The sequence below is a fragment of the Aphidius gifuensis genome, linkage group LG5 (assembly GCF_014905175.1).
Source record: "Aphidius gifuensis isolate YNYX2018 linkage group LG5, ASM1490517v1, whole genome shotgun sequence".
Taxonomy (NCBI): Eukaryota; Metazoa; Arthropoda; class Insecta; order Hymenoptera; family Braconidae; genus Aphidius; species Aphidius gifuensis.
The window spans coordinates 18,621,230-18,642,742 of NC_057792.1; the positions used below are offsets into that span (position 1 = coordinate 18,621,230).

General features: G+C 25.4%; 2 protein-coding genes across 9 annotated transcripts; one reads left to right on the forward strand and one right to left on the reverse strand.

Moving 5' to 3' along the window:
• Positions 1-200: 200 nt before the first annotated feature.
• LOC122858217 (dnaJ homolog subfamily C member 2) lies at positions 201-3,918 on the forward strand. 2 transcript variants are annotated; one of them, XM_044160968.1, is made up of 5 exons: positions 240-267; positions 339-411; positions 616-891; positions 981-2,617; positions 2,712-3,918. In XM_044160968.1, exons 2-5 carry the CDS (start codon positions 360-362, stop codon positions 2,763-2,765), a joined length of 2,019 nt encoding a protein of 672 aa, XP_044016903.1. In that variant the 5' UTR covers positions 240-267; positions 339-359; the 3' UTR covers positions 2,766-3,918. The 2 variants fall into 2 exon arrangements, with proteins under 2 accessions (XP_044016902.1, XP_044016903.1); XM_044160967.1 differs by having other exon boundaries at positions 201-411.
• On the reverse strand, positions 3,801-21,391 carry LOC122858216 (muscle calcium channel subunit alpha-1). Of its 7 annotated transcripts, none has more exons than XM_044160960.1 (22): positions 20,198-21,391; positions 15,924-18,031; positions 15,738-15,855; positions 14,807-15,664; positions 14,561-14,727; positions 14,394-14,481; positions 12,268-12,375; positions 11,547-11,599; positions 11,306-11,452; positions 10,991-11,192; positions 10,632-10,901; positions 10,182-10,265; positions 9,920-9,967; positions 8,984-9,275; positions 8,762-8,913; positions 8,025-8,690; positions 7,731-7,945; positions 7,519-7,644; positions 6,533-6,798; positions 5,737-6,135; positions 5,245-5,372; positions 3,801-5,171 (listed from the first exon to the last, which is right to left on the reverse strand). In XM_044160960.1, the coding sequence occupies exons 2-22, from the start codon at positions 17,705-17,707 to the stop codon at positions 4,872-4,874; spliced, it is 6,471 nt and encodes a 2,156-aa protein (XP_044016895.1). In that variant the 5' UTR covers positions 17,708-18,031; positions 20,198-21,391; the 3' UTR covers positions 3,801-4,871. The 7 variants fall into 7 exon arrangements, with proteins under 7 accessions (XP_044016895.1, XP_044016896.1, XP_044016898.1 ...); XM_044160961.1 differs by lacking the exon at positions 12,268-12,375 and adding an exon at positions 13,897-14,004; XM_044160963.1 differs by lacking the exon at positions 9,920-9,967.
• Between the last annotated feature and the right edge of the window lie 122 nt (positions 21,392-21,513).

Below are 21,513 nucleotides of genomic sequence, written 5' to 3' on the forward strand. Positions count from 1 at the left end.
GCTGACAGTATGTCATAAAATTATTGAATTGTTTTTATGATTATTAATTATTTTTTAAAATTAATTTTCTATTAAAATGACAATTATCTATTTATTTTCTATTTTGCTTGATTGAATCGTCAATTTACCACGTTTTTTTTATTGAAATTGCTTCATGAGTATTCAGCTTAATATCGTTACCCTAACCTCCAATTACAACTGGTTCTCACACACATTGCCCTCAATGGCAATGCTCACTGCCCACTGCTGATTTTCACGCACATCGTGGTATGTTTTCTTTTCAAATGTGAATCGTGCTATTTAGTTAATTTAAATAAATTAAAATTTTATAATTAAAGTTAAATAAAACATTTTAAAAAATGACGGAGAGTAACGAAGAAAATGATTGTATTATTTTCAATACAATTTCTGGTAAGTTTAATCATATTATACATCCAAATTAACAATCCAAATTGATTGACTTGGATTTAAAGGTTATGATGCTTTTTTTTATTTTAAGACATATCAATATATAGTGCATTAATATACTTGAAAATATAATAGAATTAAGAATTTAAACAAGGTCATTTGTAAGACATTATTTAATAAATGCTAATGTACTGTGTTATTTTTTAGATTTGAAAAAAATCAATGTTGAAGTTGCTGGGCCAGTGGTTCTCCATGCAATTGGTCATACCACGCGACTTAAAACACGTTTTGAAAGAGGTTCAGCACTTAACAAGACACCAGAATCTTCTGACAATGAAGATGAAGAAGAAGCTGTTATTGAAGATGATCTTGATTACCTGAGATCACTTGATCCAAAAGAATGGAAAAATCAAGATCATTATGCTGTTTTGGGACTCAAAAAATATAGATATGAAGCAAGTGAAGATATGATTAAGCGTGCTTGTAAGTATCATCTTAAAAATGCTATTGTTTTTAGTTGATTAACTAATGAATTGATAAATTAATTGTATTCTATTTTTGGTAAATTACAGATAAACAAAAAATATTGAAACATCATCCAGATAAACGCAAAGCTATGGGTGAAGAAATACGAGGAGATGATGATTATTTTACTTGCATAACACGTGCCTGGGAACAGTTGGGTACAGCACCAAAACGACGCAGTTATGATAGTGTTGATCCATTTTTCAGTGATGATATACCTGATGAAAAAGATGCTAAAAATAAATTTTATGATGTTATGAATAAAGCATTTGAATACAATTCAAGATGGTCAAATAAAAAACCAGTACCAAAATTGGGTAATGCTGAAACACCAAGAAAAACAGTTGAACGTTTTTATTCATTTTGGTATGATTTTGAATCATGGCGTGAATATTCATATGAAGATGAAGAAGATAAAGATAGTGCACAAGATCGTGAAACACGTAAATGGATTGAAAAAAAAAATAAACAAACAAGAGCTAAACGAAAAAAGGAAGAAATGAGTAGAATAAGATTACTTGTTGATACAGCATATAATTTAGATCCTAGAATAAAACAATTTCATCAAGATGATAAAGATAAAAAAACAGCAGCAAAACGTGCTAAACAAGAAGCAGCAAGAGCAAGACAAGTTGAAGAAGATAGAATAACACGTGAAGCAGCTGAAAAAGAACGTGAAGAAAAATTAAAACGTGAAACTGAAGAAAAATTAAAACAAAGTATTTTAAAACAAGAACGTGAAACATTAAAAAAAGCATTAAAAAAAGAAAGAAAAGCATTACGTGATATATGTAAAACTTCAGCATATTTTTCAAATTGTCCAACAGAAAGTATAAGACATATGGAATTTGTTGAAAAATTTTGTGAAACATTTAAATTAAATGAACTTGAATTAGCTGTTAAAGCACTACGTACTGATGGAAGAACAGCATTTTTACAATTAATTGCTAATACTGAAAATAAAAAAGAACAAACAAATCATGTTGAAATAATTAATAATTCATTAGAAATGAAAAATAATATCAATGATAAACAACAAAATAAAAATATTGATTGGTCAGAGCATGATTTACAATTATTAATAAAAGCTGTTAATTTATTTCCAGCTGGTACAGTACAACGTTGGGAAGTTGTTGCTAATTTTATAAATCAGCATACAAATAATGGTATAACAAGAGAACCAAAAGATGTCTTGGCAAAAGCTAAAGATTTACAATCAACTGATTTTAGTAAATCAAGTCTTAAAGAATCAGCAAATAAAAAAGCATTTGATAATTTTATTGCTGAAAAAAAAACTAAAGATGCTGTTGAAGAAAGAATGCCAGCTGTTACTGAACGTTTAGATCCACCACCAGCAACAACAACACCAACACCAGCAGCAACAACAAAAATTATCCCACCAACAGTAACACCAACAATACCAACAACAAATAATAATCATTGTAATAAACAAAATGATACAACAACAACAACAAATGACATAATAACTGAAATAACAGATGATGTATCACAAATACAAATTGATAAACAACAAGAACAACCACAAGCATGGACACCATTTGAACAAAATTTACTTGAACAAGCATTAAAAACTTATTCATCAACAACTGGTCCAGAAAAATGGGATCTTATTTCAGCCTGTATTCCAAGTAGAACAAAAAAAGATTGTATGAAACGTTATAAGGTAAATTTCTAAATTTAGATTCTTCCTATATATATTAATACAAATGTATGTCAGTATTTAATTTTTTGTTTTTTCTTTTTAATTTTATTTAAAGGAACTTGTCAAGTTATTCAAAGACAAAAAAGCTGCCCAGACTGGAAAACAATAAATTTTCTTAAATAACAAGGTATTTTAGAACATGTGTAAAATAGTAGGAGTAAACTGACAAATACACCACCGAGTTTCTCACTCATAATGTGGGTGTTGCGTGTGTGGGGACAATAAGTGTATTGATTATGTTGATCAATCATGATCAACACTTTTCAATTTTATCGATAAACCCAATTTTAAAAAATTCACAGAACTTGTATTTTTAAATTCAGATATAATTTCGAAAAAAAAAAAACAAAAAGAAACATAAAAATAACTAAGTAACAAACACAAATATAATCATTGCTTATTTTTCCTCTGTTTTTTTTTTTTGGTTTTTTTTTCCTCGTTATTTATTATCTTTCAATACTAATCATTCAAAAAATTTAAATCTAAAATACACAGTTAAATTGTTTGTAATTATACTATAATAAACGTTAAAATCGTAATTTCGTACATTTTATTTACAAATTTTTTTTACAATCATTCAGGCCACTTATTTTTACATGAAAAATAAATTAAATCAATTATCAAAATAACATGATTAATATGATTAATTGCATTGAATAAAAAATTTGATTTAAATGACAAACTATTATGAATTTTTAAATTGTCTTATTAATTTTACGTTATTTCTTTATTTTTTTTTTTTTAAATATACTTCATTTCTACCAACTTTTTATTCAATAATAATAATAATTACTTTTTTTAATTAGTATTATTAGTATTACAATAATAATAATTAATTTTATTCATTCACAATTTTATGAAATATTAATTTTTTCATTTTTCTAAATCAATTGATTTATTTTCGAAACATTTTTTTTTTTTCTTTATAAACAATTGTATGGTAAATTTATTTACAATACAGACATTTAATTGGCCAAGTAATTGAAAATATTTAATTATATTAACTGTAAATCTATTGTTTTTTTTTTTTTTTTTGTTTAAAAAAGTTTTTTCTTGATGATAAATTTAACAGAAAAACAGGGATAAAAATTAAATTAATTTTATCAACAGGCACTCAATTACGACATTTATAAATTGCTATTAATTTTTTTTTTTTTTTTCTTTTTGTTATTGTTTATTATTATTTTTTTTGGTGCAGTAACTCGATGGATATTTGTGAGGAATTATTGTTGAATGTTTTATTACGTCAAGTGCAATAATAACTTGATTTTAAAAAACAAAAATAATAATAAACTTAACAATATTGACAAATATAGTACCAAAAAATTCATTTAAATATTAACCTCCACGGACCTCAATTATTATTAATATATATTTTTATTTTTCAATCACAGTATATTCTGTAATAGTATATGAGACTTGTACATTTAAATCTTCAAATAATTATTTTTATATGTTACTATTTTATTTTTTTCGACAGTTAATTATTTCTTTTTGTTTTTACAAGTATAAAAAAAATATTTAGACAAATACAATTAAGAATTTTTTATTTAAAAAAACCAGTTTTTATTATGATGAATTTTTTTTATCATTTAAAACAAAATTTAAACTTTCATTATTTAACAATTTTATTATATATAATTCCTGTTTTTTTTTTTTATAAATGTATATTGTTTTAAAATCAAATTTAAAATTTAAGAAAAATCATGGTAAATTAATTTTTTGTTTTTAAATTGATAGTAGAATATTCACTGGTCCGAAATAATTATATTTATTAGATACTTAGGCACTTTGTTACCACTCTCTATTGGTAATTTTTTTTTTTTTTTTTTTCTCTTTTTTTTTCAACTTTGGACAATAATAATTCTTTTTTTTTTTTTTTTGGTTTTTTCATTTTTTTACATAGATATTTTTTAACATGAAAGTTTACAATTTTAGAAGAAAGATTATTATTATAATATACTAGAAAAAACATGAATCCTCTGTGCGTATTGATAGCACATTTTTTCGAGTAAATAATTAATGAAAATTATGAATATTATATTTAATAAATTTGAATATTTATAATATATTAAAATTAATATTTAAATATAACATGATAATGACAATTTTTATAATTAATATTTTTCTTTGTAACAACAACGATAATATGAAAAAAAAAAAAATGGCATTTCGTTGCAAATTTAATATGAATTTTAATTATTTTATTTATTTGCTAAGATAATGGTTGTTGATCACGGAATACTTTTCGTGGTTGTTGAACACCTTGTGAATTATCTAACGATGGTAGTTGTTCACGTAATTGTTCATAAATAACTTCTCTTGGTCCTTGATTCCATTGTTGATCAATATTTTGTTGCAATTGAAATGTCAATGGTTGACGTTCTTGTAGTAATAAATGTGCAGCTCTATCCATTTCTTCACGTGTCATATCAAGTGCTTCTTGCATTTCACGTGATGTGTTTCTAACAAAATCAGGATCACAATATTTTCCAAGTCCTTGTTCAACTAAAACCTAAATAATTTTATGTTAATTATTACTATTGCTATTTTTTATTTATAAAATTGTTATCAAATGTTTTACTTACTCGACCAACTAGACTCTCGGCACTTCCAATAACTTCAAAAGTTGGCTTTCTATCAGCAGGACTACCTGGTAAACTGTGAGTTAATCTTTCCGAGCCATAAATTCCATTACTATCACCGGTCCATGTAACTAAATATGTAATGAAATTTAAAAAACAATAAATTAGATTTATGAATTTCTTATCTATGCCTCGTTTCAATTTTTTAAATGTTTTTTTTATTAATTGTAATGTAATTGGTGATTGATTAAAAACGCGTGCTGCCAAAGCTCAAGTTATTAGTTAATTAAAATATATTATTAATCAAGTGTTTATCATAAAAAAAAAAAAAAAAGAAAATTTTTAGAAAATATTGTGATCTACATTAAGCTTGTTTTATAAATTAGTAAAAAAAAATTCCATGCAATTGCTTTGTTAATTTACGAAATGATGGGATTTTTTGTTGTTGTTTTTTTGAAAATTAAATTATGATATATTTGGGGTAAAGGATATCACCTCTGCCGTGGAATGAGGCCCGATGTGATAAACAAGATTCACAAACACGACATTGTTTTGAATCAAAATCAGTAAGAAATCCAGCAACAGCAATTGCTTGTGTTTGTGCTAGTTTTAATCCATTAGCAATACTTGGTTCTCTTGTTAAACATTTTTTCATTGTTTTATCATCATCATCAAAATTAGCATCTTCAATTTTTCTAACTTTTAATGATAAACAACGTGATGTTCCTTCTTCTTCTATATTATCTGATATATTTGAACGTTTACTTGAACGTTTACTTGATTTTTTAAAGCTTTTATGCAATTTTTTATTTATAATACTTGTTGAACAATCACCTTCATCTGATGATGGATTACTTTTTTTTTCTACATCTGTTTCTTCACAATTATCATCGACTATTAATTATCCAGTTGATTGTCCATTCAGACATACACAAACAAGACAGACATATTTCCATACAATAAAACATAAACTGTCTTTTTTTTTTTTTTTTGTTTTCAAATTTAATTTTAAATTAATTAAGTTAAAAAAAAAAAAAGAAATGGTGCATACCCATCAGTGCTTGGTGCATTTTAAAAAAAAATTAATTTCCTTTTTTTAAAAGTAAAATAAAAACTAATGAAGCAATGAAGAAAAGAAAAAAATAAAATTAACATTGAATAAAGTTATAGATGCTTGAAGAAGTAAATAAAAAATAAAATAAATAAATATTTTTTTCTAGTAAAAATTGTGATGTGTTGAAAATTAAATTTGATGTTTTGTTTTTGTTTTTTTTTCTGACAATGATCATACCATTTGGTTGTCGCCAGCCAACAAAGTCGATACAGCATCCACGTGATGCATATGCATAATATCTAGCTCCACCAATTGATGATGAAGCAAGAGATGGTGATGGACTTGGAGTTGGTGATTGTGTTGTTGCACTTGTTGTTGCACTGCTTGAATCACCATGTGCTGGTGTTGCTGGTGTAATATTAACAGATGTACCACCAGATGGTAGATTACGTCTTGGTGGTGGTGTTGGTGGTGTCAACTGTCGCTCGATCCCATCCTCCAAACTGCATGCAATATTATTGGAGCCAATGGTAACCAGTTGCAGTTATTTTTATTTCTTATTTTATATTTTTTTATAATCCATTTTTCTCATTGTACACAACACATAATTACATCAATTGGTTTTTTTTTTTTTTTTAATTCAAATCATTGGATGCTTTTCTGGTACTACACGAAAACGTGCTATTTGGAATAATTTTTTGGGTAAATTAACAAACTTAAAATTATAAATAAAGCCATGCAAAGAAAGCACAATTGTTAATGATTTATTAATTCATATAGCAATTACTTTGTTTATTTTATTTTCATGTCTTTTCTAAAATAAAACACAACTGATCTTACCGTACTCGTTACCCGGATGTAGATAATTGACGCTATCTGGGCCACTGAAATTTATGACAATAAAAACAAAAGCAGTGGACGCAATAATAATACAAAAAATAATTTTAAATTAAAAAAAATATAATATAAAATAGACGATCAATTTTTTAGACTACACAGTTGAAAAAAAAAATAATAATTGATAAATATAATATTCATAGTAAAATAACAGACAGTTACTTTTTTTTTTTTTTTTGTTTTTCTACATTGTGGAAGAGACACATTATTGACTTTAAAGATTTTTTTTTGTTTTAGCATGCACTACAACGCGCCATTGAAAATTGATGAATGATTTTTTATTTATCTGTGGTAATAATATTTTTTTTTTTGTTTGTTTTACTTACTCTAAAACTTTGTAAGGATTTTGGAAATTTGATGGCTGCATGGTTGAGTTATTGACAAACATTGCAAGTGGTCTCATTGGTATATTTTCTTCAATGGGTGTTCGGTCTAGTGCACTGCCTGAAACTCTGTGAGGCATTAAAAATATTTTAATATAAAATTGACCATTTACTGATGACAATGAGATTTAATTAAGCAAAATTTAATTCAGTACCCTGTTACATTTGGTACAACTTGATGAGATCTAGCAGTAACTTGATTACCATCAACTCCAGCTGATTTTTGAACAGATGCATATGGCAGGAAATCAATTGAATTTGTTGGTGATATTTTTGGAGCATTATTTTGAGTAAGTGCTTTTAATGACTTTGCTCGATGATGACCTCTTCTCATGCTTGACCAAACACTTCCAAATAATGAATGATTACGCTGTTAAAAATTAAAAATAAATTAGCAATTTTAAGTACAAAATTTTATAAATAAAAATGTTTAAAATATATAATCATACTCGATGCATTGGCTCAGGATTATCATCAAGTAATTCTTCAAGATTTCCAGATATTGCACGTTTTAATTCTGGACCAGCTTCATGCAATGTTCTCAATCCAGCTTGTAATGTAACTGTATTGTGACAATCTTTGTCACCTTCTTTTAATTCCAATTCTTTACGTTTTTTAAAACGTCTAAAATAATCTTGTATAAGAAAAGTTGCATAAAATTTACCAACTGTAACTTCATCATCAACACCAGGTGGTGGTACAACTTGATCAAGTAATTTTGAATTAGTACGTTTCCATATTTTTTTAATAATAGCACGTAATTGTGAATTAGCATCATCAATATTTCCTTCTGTTTTAATTCTCAATGATGTTCTAACAACAGCAAATAATGTTGCATTAAATAATACAGTTCCATCACTATTTAATGGCATATTCATTGATACAAGTCTTTTACAAGCAACACGATGTGGACAAAGTTTACCAAAACCAAGTGGTGGTGATATTTTACGTAATAATGTTACAACATCTAAATGTTTAATGCGTCCTTTAGCATCAGGATCATATTCTGACCATAATCTTATAAATTCATCAAGATGATGAGGTCCAAGTATTGACCAATCACGTGTAAGATAATCAAAATTATCCATTATAACAGCAACAAATAAATTTATAATCTAAAAAGTAAAATTAATTAATTAGACAATTTATTTTTTATAATATAAAAATGTTAAGCTAAAATTATTACCAAAAATGAACAGAGAACATAGAAAGATATAAAATATGGAAATGCAATGTCATTTCCACAACTTGGTGCTGTTCGTTCATCTGATTTTGGATCACACTTGACTTCATTTGGACGATATGAACAATCCAACATAATATTTTGCCATGATTCACCTGTAAATAAACAAAAATAATATATTATTGTTTATGTTTATTGTTAGGTAAACAATAATGAAATAATTACCTGTTGCTGATCTAAATAATATCAATACAGCTTGAGGAAACGTTTGAAAATTATTATTTCTATTGATATCCGTTTCATTATCAAGTGCAATTTTTCCAAAAACTTGCATTCCAATAACTGCATATATAAAAAACAGCATGACAATAAGTAATGCAACATATGGCAATGCTTGAAATGACTTAATAAAAGTCCATAATAATGTTCTAATTCCTTCACCACGACTCAGTAATTTAACAAGACGCATTACACGAAATAGTCGAAAAAAATTTATTGATATTATATTTGAACCAGGCTGTAAATATTAAATGACAATTAATTAATTATTATTTTAAATTATACATGTTACAAATAAATGAAAAAATTTATAAAACATAGTTAACAAGTTATATCTCCGAGCTGTGTTCTGGGAGATTTATTTAGGATGCTTTAAGGGATGTGGTCACATCTACAACGTGCAAAATAATAACTAAAAATAATATTTTAAATAAATTAAAAATAGTGTACAATATATTTACATATGCATGGATAAATTGGGTAGAAATAATAATCTACTTGTAGCATAATCCACTGACACACATTATTTTAAATATATATATTTATGCAAAATAATTATCCCAACGATATTGCATGTCAAATAAAATTATATATATATTTCAAATCGTTGAGTTAGATACTAGATAATCTTTCGAAATTGATAATTTATTTTTTTGATAAATTTGCTTGTCTCAATCAGGATCCAACTCATCGATCTAAGCTTTCATTTGATTAAGATTTTGGGGCTGGCTCAGGGAGAGGTAAAACAATTCATTATTATTATATACAACATTAAATAATTTAGCATTTTTTTTTTTTTGGATTTCGATTTGGTATTTTAATACACACACACGCGAAACATACACACAAAATTTCGATCCATACACTTTATCACATACATACACTTTTAACGTTGGGAAGTGAACCTCCCGCCTTGACATGCAGTCGTGCCTAGAAAAAAGAAAATTAACAAAAAGAAAAAAAAAAAAAATGTATACAAAAACTAAGTACAATTATATTTTTACTGAATAATAAAGGTGCGTGTTTTGTTGCTTTTTTTTCTAAATAATAAATACATCAAATTACTTGATAAATTATAAATAACATTTGGATAAATTTTCTATAAATATATGGCGAATTTTTTTAGTTGAAAAATAGTACTTACGTTAACTTCTGAGTATACAATATCGATGAAACTTCCCAAAACTATTATAAAGTCAAAGACATTCCAGGCATCTCCAAAATAATTCTGTAAATTATCAAAAAAAAATTTACTGTAATTTTATTTAGAAATATATTTTAGATAAAAATTATTAAATTTCATATAAATTTTGTCTTATTTTGATGAAAAAAAATTCTTTTTTAATTGATGAAAATATTATTTAATTTAAAAATTAACTAAACTTTACATTTATTTATTTTTTCGATTAAAAAATTCAATTTAAAAAATTATAGAAAAAAATTTGTAAATTTAAATTCAAAAAAAAAATAATTGATAATTTAAATTGTTGGTTTAATAATTTTTATCAGAGACAAAAAAAAGTATAATTTGATTGAAATATTAATAATGATAATGAAAATGAAAATGAAAAAAAAAAAAAAAAAGTCGACTTACTTTAAAACGAAAAGCAGCAAGTTTGAAGACAAATTCAAGTGCAAATACTGCAGTGAAGATCATATTAAGTACATCAAGAGCATGAGTGTATGGATCAGGTTGATTATAAAATTTCATGGCCAGTGTTATTGTGTTTATGATGATGAGAGTGAATATTGTATACTCAAATGGTTGAGAAGTGACGAACCACCAAACTTTATATTGAATCCTATGTTTTGGTATGTACCGTCGAACAGGCTTTGCTTTCAGTGCAAATTCAATGCAGTTACGCTAGAAATAATACTCATTCAACCGTTATGATCGTATATACATAAAAATATTTTTATTTTTTAATTGAATATTTGAGACTTTATTTTTACCTGGTTTTTATCAAGCTCACAATTTTTGTATTCTTGTTCACCTTCATTTTGAAATGTCACAATAACGAAACCCACAAATATATTTACCATGAAAAATGCAATAATAATTATATAAATTATGTAATAAGCTGCAATTATCGGACGAAAATTGTAAATTGGACCGAAATTTTCATGGTTTGAGTCAATTGAGGTATACAAAAGGCTGAAAAATAAAAAACAAATACAATTTACAAGAACGAAATCAAATAAACACACTAAATAAATAAATAATTAATAAAATTAATAATAAATATTTATATTATTTATTGATTTTACCTGGGCCAACCTTCGAAAGTCGAAACAGTAAAAAGAGTGAGCATAGCTTTGGCAACATCATCAAAGTGAAATCTATTTCTTTTCCATACTCTTTCTTTGACAACTGGTCTATTAATATTTCCTTCTTCATAAACCAAATATGTACCACTGTAAAATCATCATAAGCATTAACTATTTAATTAAAAAACAATTAACTTAATAATATTTATCTGAATGAAATAAATTATCCAAAAAATCTTACTGGCATTCTGTTTCTGTCATCTTGGATTCATCATTGCACGCAAAAAATTTTCCCTGTACGATAAATAGAAAAATTTAATAAGTAAAAAAAAAATCAAAATAGTTTTTTATAATTATTATTTTATTGCAAACAAGATTCGTGCTTGTCACAAAATTATTACTATTAGTAAAGCAAAACAATGCGCGTGCAAACGAAATTCATTGATATAAAGCATTTTTAAATAAATTCAATAATATTTACTGTGTATCAATAAATAAAATAGTAGCATATTTTTTTTTTTTTTCATTTCCGTAAATATAATAATACCATAATTATAAAAAAAATCAAGTCCCAATAAATAATAAATATATTAGAAAATAAGCAAATGCGACAGTCAAAAATTTCATAGTATTTTTCCAACGAATTTTGCATTCAGCATGCATCTACGGACATTTAAAAAATGCTAATAATAATAAACATTGATTTATTTATAAATAATACAAGTAAAAAAAAAATTAAATAATTTACTTTTGTATAAATAATACAAGATGATGTAGGTATATAATTGTGATAAGAGACTAAAGTTTAAAAGCCAATAACGACAGATAATAATTATGACGAGTAATGATAAATAATCTGTAAGTTTTACATGACTGTGAAGTTTGAAAAAAATGAATATAGTGTCATTCATGCAGAGATATATATATATAAATTTTGTTGATTGTGCTGAAGGAAATTTTACCTTAAACAGCTGTACCCCGATAACAGCAAACATGAACTGTAGGAGATAGGTGACCAACATAATATTGCCAATTGTTTTTATGGCGACAATCACACATTTCACTACATACTGGTATATTTTTTGTTTTTTTTTTTTAAATAATTTGTTTTTTTTTTTAACGTTATTATGTTGTTTAGATTTTTTTCAGGTTCGAGCAGGATACACAGCGGGAAGTTGATTATCAAGACGATAGGCAGACACAGGTGGTGGAATAAACCAGAAAAATACATTAAAAAAAAATACAAAAAAAAATTTAATTAATTAATTAAGTTATTAGTTAAACATTTGTACAATTTTTTTTTTTTTTCTATTAGTTGGCTTGGGTTTTTTTTTGGGGAGAGACAATATTAATGAAATCTAGTGGCTAATTTGGAGAGATCTCTTCGATGGAAGGAAGGAAGGAAGGATATATAATTTAGCAGGGTTATTTATTTATGGATCAAGGAAAATACAATTATTATTATTATATATTATTATTAATATTATTATGATTAATCTCGGTGAGGAGTCTGATTGAGAAGTTCGAATCGAGCCCTCGCCATCCATCCAATTCGTCGGCGCATTTGCCCTCAAAATATATCGACAATAAAATTCAAATGTATGATTTATTTTTAAATATAATATTATATTTTTATATATCCCTATATCTAAAAGAATTTCGTTTTGCACGCATGAATATTTAATTTAATTTTATTTAATTTATTTTTGTGGTTAATAATATATGTAGCAACACACCACTCTAATAATCAAATTTTATATATACAATACATGCAATTGGGAGAGGTATCAAAAATAATATAATTATGTATATGAAATTTTTTTAAAATTATTATTTATAGGTTTATATGAGGGGGGAATTTTTATGGGTCTTAAAAATATACTATGATGATTTTAGAAAAATTTTTATGTAATTTTTAAGAGATTTTTTAAATATTGTTGTTTAAATTATTACAAGTGGATGTAAGTTAATATTATTTACAATATTTTATTGAAAAATATTTGAAAATAATATAAAATCATTTAAAAACATGAAATTTTTATGTAAAAAAATTACCTGAAATATTGAAATCATATATAGAATAAAAGTCTCAAATTATTTTTCATCTTTGTTTTTATTTTTTTTTTTTTGGATTAATATTTATAAAATTATTTGAAATAATTGTGAAATAATTTGGCTACTTTTTAGACCCATAAAAAACTCCTCAAATAAATCCCTCGATAATAAAAAATCAGGATAATAATGCGTTTCGAATATAATATTAAAAAAAAAATTAAAAAAAAATTATAAGAAAAGTTCAAGAGTGTATAAAATTGTCATTATATTGATGAAAAATTTTGACAACTAATAATCATGTAATTTTGATGAAACATGTATAAATATTTTACGAAAAGGGTTGCAAAATTTTCATCATTTTTTTTGAGACAATTATTATACTCAAACTTTCTTAAATTAAATGAATAAACCGTAGTTTTTTTTAATATAAATAAAAATTGGGGAAAAATAATGAAAAACCAAAGGGATAAAACACTGATGGATTCGGAAAAATTAAAAAATCCCGGGTTTTGAGCACGCGATGGCCATGGGCCTACCTTAAAAAGTTGAACGCCAATAACGGCGAAGACGAACTGCAAAAGACTGGTGACAAGGACTATGTTTCCGATCGTCTTAACCGCTACGATGACGCACTGAACTACGTGCTGAGTTTTATAAAATTAATCATCAAGCATTTGCATATATTATCTTTATCGATTTAACAATAATTTACCTTGATAATTTATCAATTAATTCTAAAATCCTACAATTATCCAACTAGCCCAATTTTTAATAATTTTAAAACTATATTTTTTCCAACAAATATAATATTAAAATGCAATAGAAATTTTTTTTTTTTATCTTTACGAGAGCTCGATGAATTATAAATCAATCTAAATTCTATAATTTTTAGATTGCAAAACAACTTAATGTTTTTTTTTTTTTTCAAATTAATACATTCTAAATTTTCTAAATCAGTAAAAAAATGTATTTTAATAAATAAAATTTAATATTCTATTTTTAATATAAAAGGAAATAAGAAAAAAAAAAATACCTTGAGACCCTTGGCTCGATTGATTGCACGTAGAGGCCTCAACACACGTAGAACTCGAAGAATTTTTATGAAAGATATGGCACTTGACCTAAAAAAATAATAAAAATATATATTTTTTTTTATTAAAAAATATTATTGAATAATAAGAAAAAATAAAAAGTATTTACCTCCAAGCCATGGAAATTAATGAAACACAAACAACAACAAGATCCAATAAACTAAATGCTGATCGACAAAATGCACCATTATGAAGTACAAAACCATATGCAATAACTTTCAATGATATTTCAATGGTAAATACAGCAGTAAAAAAATAATCGAAACGATTTAAAACCTTGTAAAAAACGAAATTTAAATATTATTAAATTAATATTTATCAATTGAATAATTTATATAAAATAATGTAACATTACTTGATTTCTTTCAGATAGTGCATCAAGTGGATCCTCAGCAGCAAGCATACCAGATGATACCATGATACATACAAGAATAAAATTTGAAAAATTACTGTGATTACAAAACCAATGACAAAATACACGAAATCTATTATTTTGTGAAAATAGAAACAATGATGTTCCTTCTGGTATTGGTTGTTTAGCATTTGCTGTATTATATTCTGACATTCTACGTGGTCTTGCTGATACTTCACCATCTAATGGATCATCATAATCTTCATCATCATTATCATCACCATTATAATTATCATAACCATGCTCATATGGTTCAATATTTATTCTAACTTTATGACCATCTTTAATTCCATCTTTACCAGATCCTTCTTCATTTAAATTTTCATTTCTGTACTGTTCAATATCAGTTCCTGGATCTTCTTCTTCCTCTTCTTCTTCTTCTTCTTCTTCGCCACTTGTTATATCACCTTCATCTCTATCATCTCTATCACATTCACCACTTAGCTCTTCATCATTTTCTGGTGTACCACTGTGTGATCTATTTTGTTCAGCTTCTTGTTCTTCAGCTTCTTTTTCAATGGCAGTTAATGATTCTGCATCAGCCAAATTATCAACAGCAATAGCCAAAAAGACATTTAGTAATATATAATTACCACAAATAAATAATATTATAAAATAAATACAAGCAAGTATTCCATGAGTTGCAACACCACCATATGCACGTATTCCAACATACATAACTGCATTCCAATCTTCACCAGTTAATATTTGAAATACTGTTAATAAACTTTGCCAAAAACTATCAAAATTACTTCTTGTTTTATCTTGTAAATCATCAAAATTAAATTTTCCTCCAAATACCTAGAAAAAGTAAATTATTATTTTTAAATTTCTCTTTTTGATGTAGCTGAAGAAAAAAATGTTATATATATACCTGCATTCCTAAAAGAGCAAAAATAACAATAAAAAGAAATAAAAGAAGAAGCAGAGATGCAATTGATTGTATAGAATTTAAAAGTGATGCCACAAGATTTGATAATGATCGCCAATATCTGTAAGAAAAAAAGATGAATACGTTGAATAAACTTGTTGTTTATTAATTTATTTAAAGCATACTTACTTTGTTACTTTAAATACTCGTAGTAAACGAACACAACGAAGTACAGATACACCCAATGGTGGCATTAATTCAGTATTTGTTAAAACCATTTCAGTAATTGATCCAACAACAACAAAACAATCAAAACGATTAAATAATGATACAAAATATCCTTGAAATCCTAAACTATACATTTTTAATATCATTTCCATGGTAAATAATGCAATGAAAAACATATTTGTATATTCTTGAAATAAATCAAGCCAATCTGGTTGACGATAATGTTCAGTAGCAAGTACACTTGTATTTAAAAATACAAGACCAATAATAAGCCAATAAAAACCTTGTGATTTAACAGCTTTTCTACATGATCTTCTCATTCTTCTATTAATTCTATCAAGATCACGACGTTTTCTTTTCCATACTGATTCTTGTTGATTATTATCATCATCACCTTCAAGTCTATCAGTACTTTCCATTTCATTTTGTTGTTTTTGTTTACCATCTTGTGTTTGTTGTTTACCATTATCAGCTTCTGGTTCAATATCTTCAGCTTGTGTTATCCAATCTAAATAACCACGTAAATCATCTTCAATTTGTTGTTTTTCACGTAATTTATGAAAATCACCTCTTGCTTTAGCTTTTTCTCTTTCTTTTGAAAATTCACCAGATAAAACACCAAGAATTAAATTCATAACAAAAAATGCACCAAGTATAACCATTGATACAAAATATATCCATTGCCATGTACTACCCATTGCATCTTCAATATCATATAATACATCTGTCCAACCTTCAAGTGTAACACATTGAAATACCGTTAACATTGCTAATCCAAAATTATCAAAATTAGTTATACCCCAATTTGGTCCTTCCCAATATTGACGACTACATGTATACTCTGGACCAATTGAACTACATTGAAAACCACTATCACCACATGGATGTGGATCTTCCATTGTTTCACCAGTTTTATTATTTCTACATGTTTTATGCATTTTACCAGAAAATAATTCAAGACCAATTATTGCATATATTATTATAACAAATAATACTAATAATGCAATATGTAATAGAGGCACCATGGCACGTAAAATTGAATTAAGTACAACTTGTAAACTTGGTACACCAGATACTAAACGTAATGGACGTAATACTCTAAATGCACGTAATGCTTTAACATCAAAACCTTCTTGCATAAATAATTGTAATATTGTACTAATCATACCAATAACAACAATTGTAAAATCAAGCATATTCCAACCATTACGTAAATATGCACCTTGATGTGCAACAAAACCATATGCTATTATTTTCATAACACATTCGACAGTAAATATAACAAGAAATATATATTCAATTTTTTCTAATATCATATTTGTTTGATTTGAATCACCACATGGATATGGTGTATATACTGCCAATGCAACACAATTTGCAAATATTGTCATAAGTATAAGCCATTCAAATGGTTTCCATTCAACAACATCAATACATAATTTTCTAACTGGATTTTTAAGTGGTAAACAAAATAATGCTCTAACTGGTCTATCTGGTGGTGGTTTAGCTCTTCTTGCTGGTCTTTTAGCTGCTGCTGCTGCTGCTGCAGCTGCTGCATTTGTTGTTGTTGTTGTTTGTGCTTGTGTTTGCGTTTGTACTTGTGGTGTTTTAACCATAACACTTTGACCGTCATTATTTTGTGGTGCCACATTGTTATTAACACCAACTGTTGGATTATTAAAACTAGCACGGGCCCCGTTTCCAATGCCGGGACCCGACAATTTTGTGCCATCACCCGTGCTCATCTGTCGTTTATACTATTATTTTTTTTATTAATAGTTATATATATTTGATGCTTTTTTAATATTAATTTTTTTATATTAATTTTTTACAACAATAACAACAATAATTTCTTCTTCTTTTTCTACGTTTTTTTGTTTGTCTATTAGTACAAATAATATTACTTTTTATTTTATTATTATTATTACAGCAACCACCACCTCCAGTATCAACAACTCCACCAACTTTCTGTAGCAAACGACGCCGAATCAGTGCGACGCGCCTTATATCGTAATCACACCACGTTGGCATGCTACGACGAGGTTATCACCAATAGATTGTGTCCAGGTCTAAAAATAAAAAATATAAATAAAACATTATTTTTAATTGTACAAGTCTATTATATTTTTTTTTATATTTACTAGAATTTTCATGTTTAAAGAAAATTCGAAAAAAAATCATTTCAAAATCGAAATAAACAGTGAATTTATTTTATTTTTTTAATTCACTTGGTCTATCATCAACATCACTAAAATTTTACGCATAGACAATGATTTTTTTTAGACATAAATCTTTAACATAAAATACTTTTAGTCTACTAATTGTAAACTGCTAAATTTAGTTGGGTCCCAAAGCATCTTTAGACTCCCGGCGAGAATTTATTCTAATATATTTTTTTTTTTTAATTTTATTTTTCCTCTCTTTTCACATTCAATGTATTATAGAAATAAATTAAACTATTTGTGATTCTCATAGACAAATCTAAAATAAACCTAAATATTTTTCTAAACTAAAATTTACTATTGTATATAAATAATTTTTTAATATCAAAAAATTACTACATTTTAAAAAATCATTTTCTTTTTAATTTTCTCCTTTTTGCAACCTGTTGATTATGTATATAAGTATATAAGACAATATTATAATTAACAATAAAATTTAGGCTTTTATAAATTTAACAAAAGAAAATAAAAAAAAAAAAAGCCCGATAATTATCTTTGATGACATGCAATACGTAACTTTTTTGGATAAAATCCAATTAAATTTCTTTGAGCCTCTCTGTGAATTGTTGAAATTTTTTTAACATTTTTTTATATTAAAATCTGTGTCAAGTTATTGTTACATTAAAATTAAGAGTGTATATGTTTGAAAAAGAGAAAAAAAATATAATCATCAATATATTTACTATGTACACATAAAAAAAAAAATTTATATAAAAAAATTAATATATAAAGGTGTTTGGGTAAAATAACTTTACAAACACATTGAAAAAGTTCAATTATATTTGGTTGGTTGATTACGTCCACCACAGGTGAATGGAATTTCTCTGAAGTTTCTGGTGGCTGCTTTATATCCTCACTTTTATTTTTTTATCATTTTTTTTTTTTCCCTTGTATTTTTTTATCTATATTTTTTTTTTTTCAATATATTAATTTTCCTTTTTTTATGTATCTACTTGTGTGTGAGTTTATAACAGTTGTGTTTGCACACTACGAAACACCACTCTTGTTTATTATAATTATTATTTTTTTTTATATATTTACCCCCTCAATCTCACCCACTTACTTACTCTTGACTTTTTATTAAAAGAACAATAGGCACATCAAGTTAACCCCATTCCATAAACAATAACAATTTCAAAAAATAAAACGTCATTATATTTTTATTTTTTGTTCATAAAGAAACGTTACATTAATTGTTATTATAATTTTTTTTTTTTTATATTTTATTTTTCTTTAGATAATTAACAATATTTTACTAATTTTTTTAATGTAAAAATTTTAATTATTTATTTCAAAGACAGCTCTTGAACATTACACGAAATATTATTTCATTTTTTTTTTTTTTTTATAAATTTTATAATTTTATTATTGCAATGAATTTATTTATGATAATATTATTTTTTGGTTGTTTAGAAACCCTTGTAACATTACATCAATAATTATTATTTTTCTAAATTTTTATTTTTGGCTTTTTAATCATTTTATTATTGCGAAAATTCAATTTATTATATTTACTCGTTTTTTTTTTTCTTTCTATCAAGACACCCTCAAAGTATCAAACCAATCAACATAATGAATTTTATATTTTTTCTATAATTTAGTATTTTTATCATTGTAATAATACTAATAACTCATATTTAATATTATTTTTTTAACCCTTAAAATATTAAAAAACATTACTCCAATTTGTAATTTTGATTTCCCTCATTTAAAGAAAAAATATAATATTTATAATTTAATAATTTAATCAAGACATGTATATTATAATAAATTGAATAAAATATGTTAAATAAATTTTCAATTTGATGTGGCTGGTATATATATAAATGGAATGATGAACCCAGTAATAATATATAGTACAAAATTTATTTTTACTCATGAGGCATATTTGTATTGGCTTAAGCAAACTCACTAGAATAAGCCGTTCATCTTTAAAGACAAACTGATAAAATATAAAAATATAACAACAATCAATTAATTAGATAAATAAATAAATAAATAAATTTATCTTACCGCATCCTTGTCGTCTCAATGTACGCCAAGGGTATGGCTGTATATCACGTGTCAATAAAAAAAACAAATCGAAACTTCATAGTTGTTTTTCTAACTGCATTTTATATTCATTATAAACACTATAACAATACTATTTTTTTTTTTTTTAAATAAACAATAAATTGTCTGTACGTGTATGTCACACACGTGTCACGTCAAAAACTTTTAATACAATTGTTTGTTTTTTATTCTTTGTATAACCCACTTGATACAAATTAAATCAGATAAAATGTAAAATACAATAATGATTTAACTTGAACAATTGAAAATTGATTATTTATTTTAAATATATATTTATAAAATGGATTTTATTATTTAAAACAAGTTAGTACACATAATTATATTTACAACAGAAACTTACAACCGGGGATGAGTTGATTCACTTTGACTCATATAAATAGACATTTGCTCCGAAACGAAAGCCCAGTCTCAAATAGTATTAACCAATTGGTTAAATTTATTTTATAAAAATTATAAAATACAATAATTTATCATTATTATTTCATTTTTCAAAATATCATAATAATAATTGGGCCAAATTGTGGCATGTGTTTCAAGTTCGTTGGCCCTTGTGCTTTTTTTTTTTTTTTTTATTCGTATGTATTTATTTCCCCCTTCTGAACGAAAAATTTTCCAACACTTTTCTTTATATCAATACACACACGCACCTACATACACGCGCACTCACAATAATTATATTAAAAAAAAAAATAATAATAAAAATGATAAAGCAAAAATATAACAAACCCAAAAAAAAGAAAAAAAAAAAAAATTAGAAATTTTCTTGCTTTTTATATTAATTGATAAACACAATTATCAATATAAAAAAAAATTTTTTTTTTTTCTAAAATTATTACGTTGAAATTATTGTTAATGAAAAAAAAAAAAAAATTTTCGATTGAACTGTTTTTTCTTTCACAACTAAATTATTATTTATGGAAAAAAAAAAAAAAAAGAGTTAATTTAATCACAGATTTAACGTGTGAAAGTTTAATGAACTCTTTGATTATTATTGTAATTATTATTAAAATAATATTATAGAAATATTATTGTTATTTTTTTTGTTGAATTTGTAATGGTTGTAATAGTAACACTGGTATCACTTTGACGACGTTGTCGACCCACCCTCTTGTGTCGCTTCTGGCTGCCAGGTTGCTTCTATTTTTTTACCCCATAAGCTCAATCTATACATATACAATTACATATGATTAAATGCATATATATATTTTACTGTTATATATATTGGAGTAGTCGAACAAACGACGACGACGTCGAGC

Coding starts and splice junctions, on each gene's coding strand:
- LOC122858217 (XM_044160967.1), top strand. CDS start 360: ATGACGGAGAGTAACGAAGAAAATGATTGTATTATTTTCAATACAATT. Junction 892..980: donor AGATATGATTAAGCGTGCTT/GTAAGTATCATC, acceptor GGTAAATTACAG/ATAAACAAAAAATATTGAAA. Junction 2,618..2,711: donor ATTGTATGAAACGTTATAAG/GTAAATTTCTAA, acceptor TTTTATTTAAAG/GAACTTGTCAAGTTATTCAA.
- LOC122858216 (XM_044160960.1), bottom strand. CDS start 17,707: ATGAGCACGGGTGATGGCACAAAATTGTCGGGTCCCGGCATTGGAAAC. Junction 12,376..14,393: donor ATCGAGCCAAGGGTCTCAAG/GTATTTTTTTTT, acceptor AAAATATACCAG/TATGTAGTGAAATGTGTGAT. Junction 5,172..5,244: donor CCGAGAGTCTAGTTGGTCGA/GTAAGTAAAACA, acceptor AAAATTATTTAG/GTTTTAGTTGAACAAGGACT.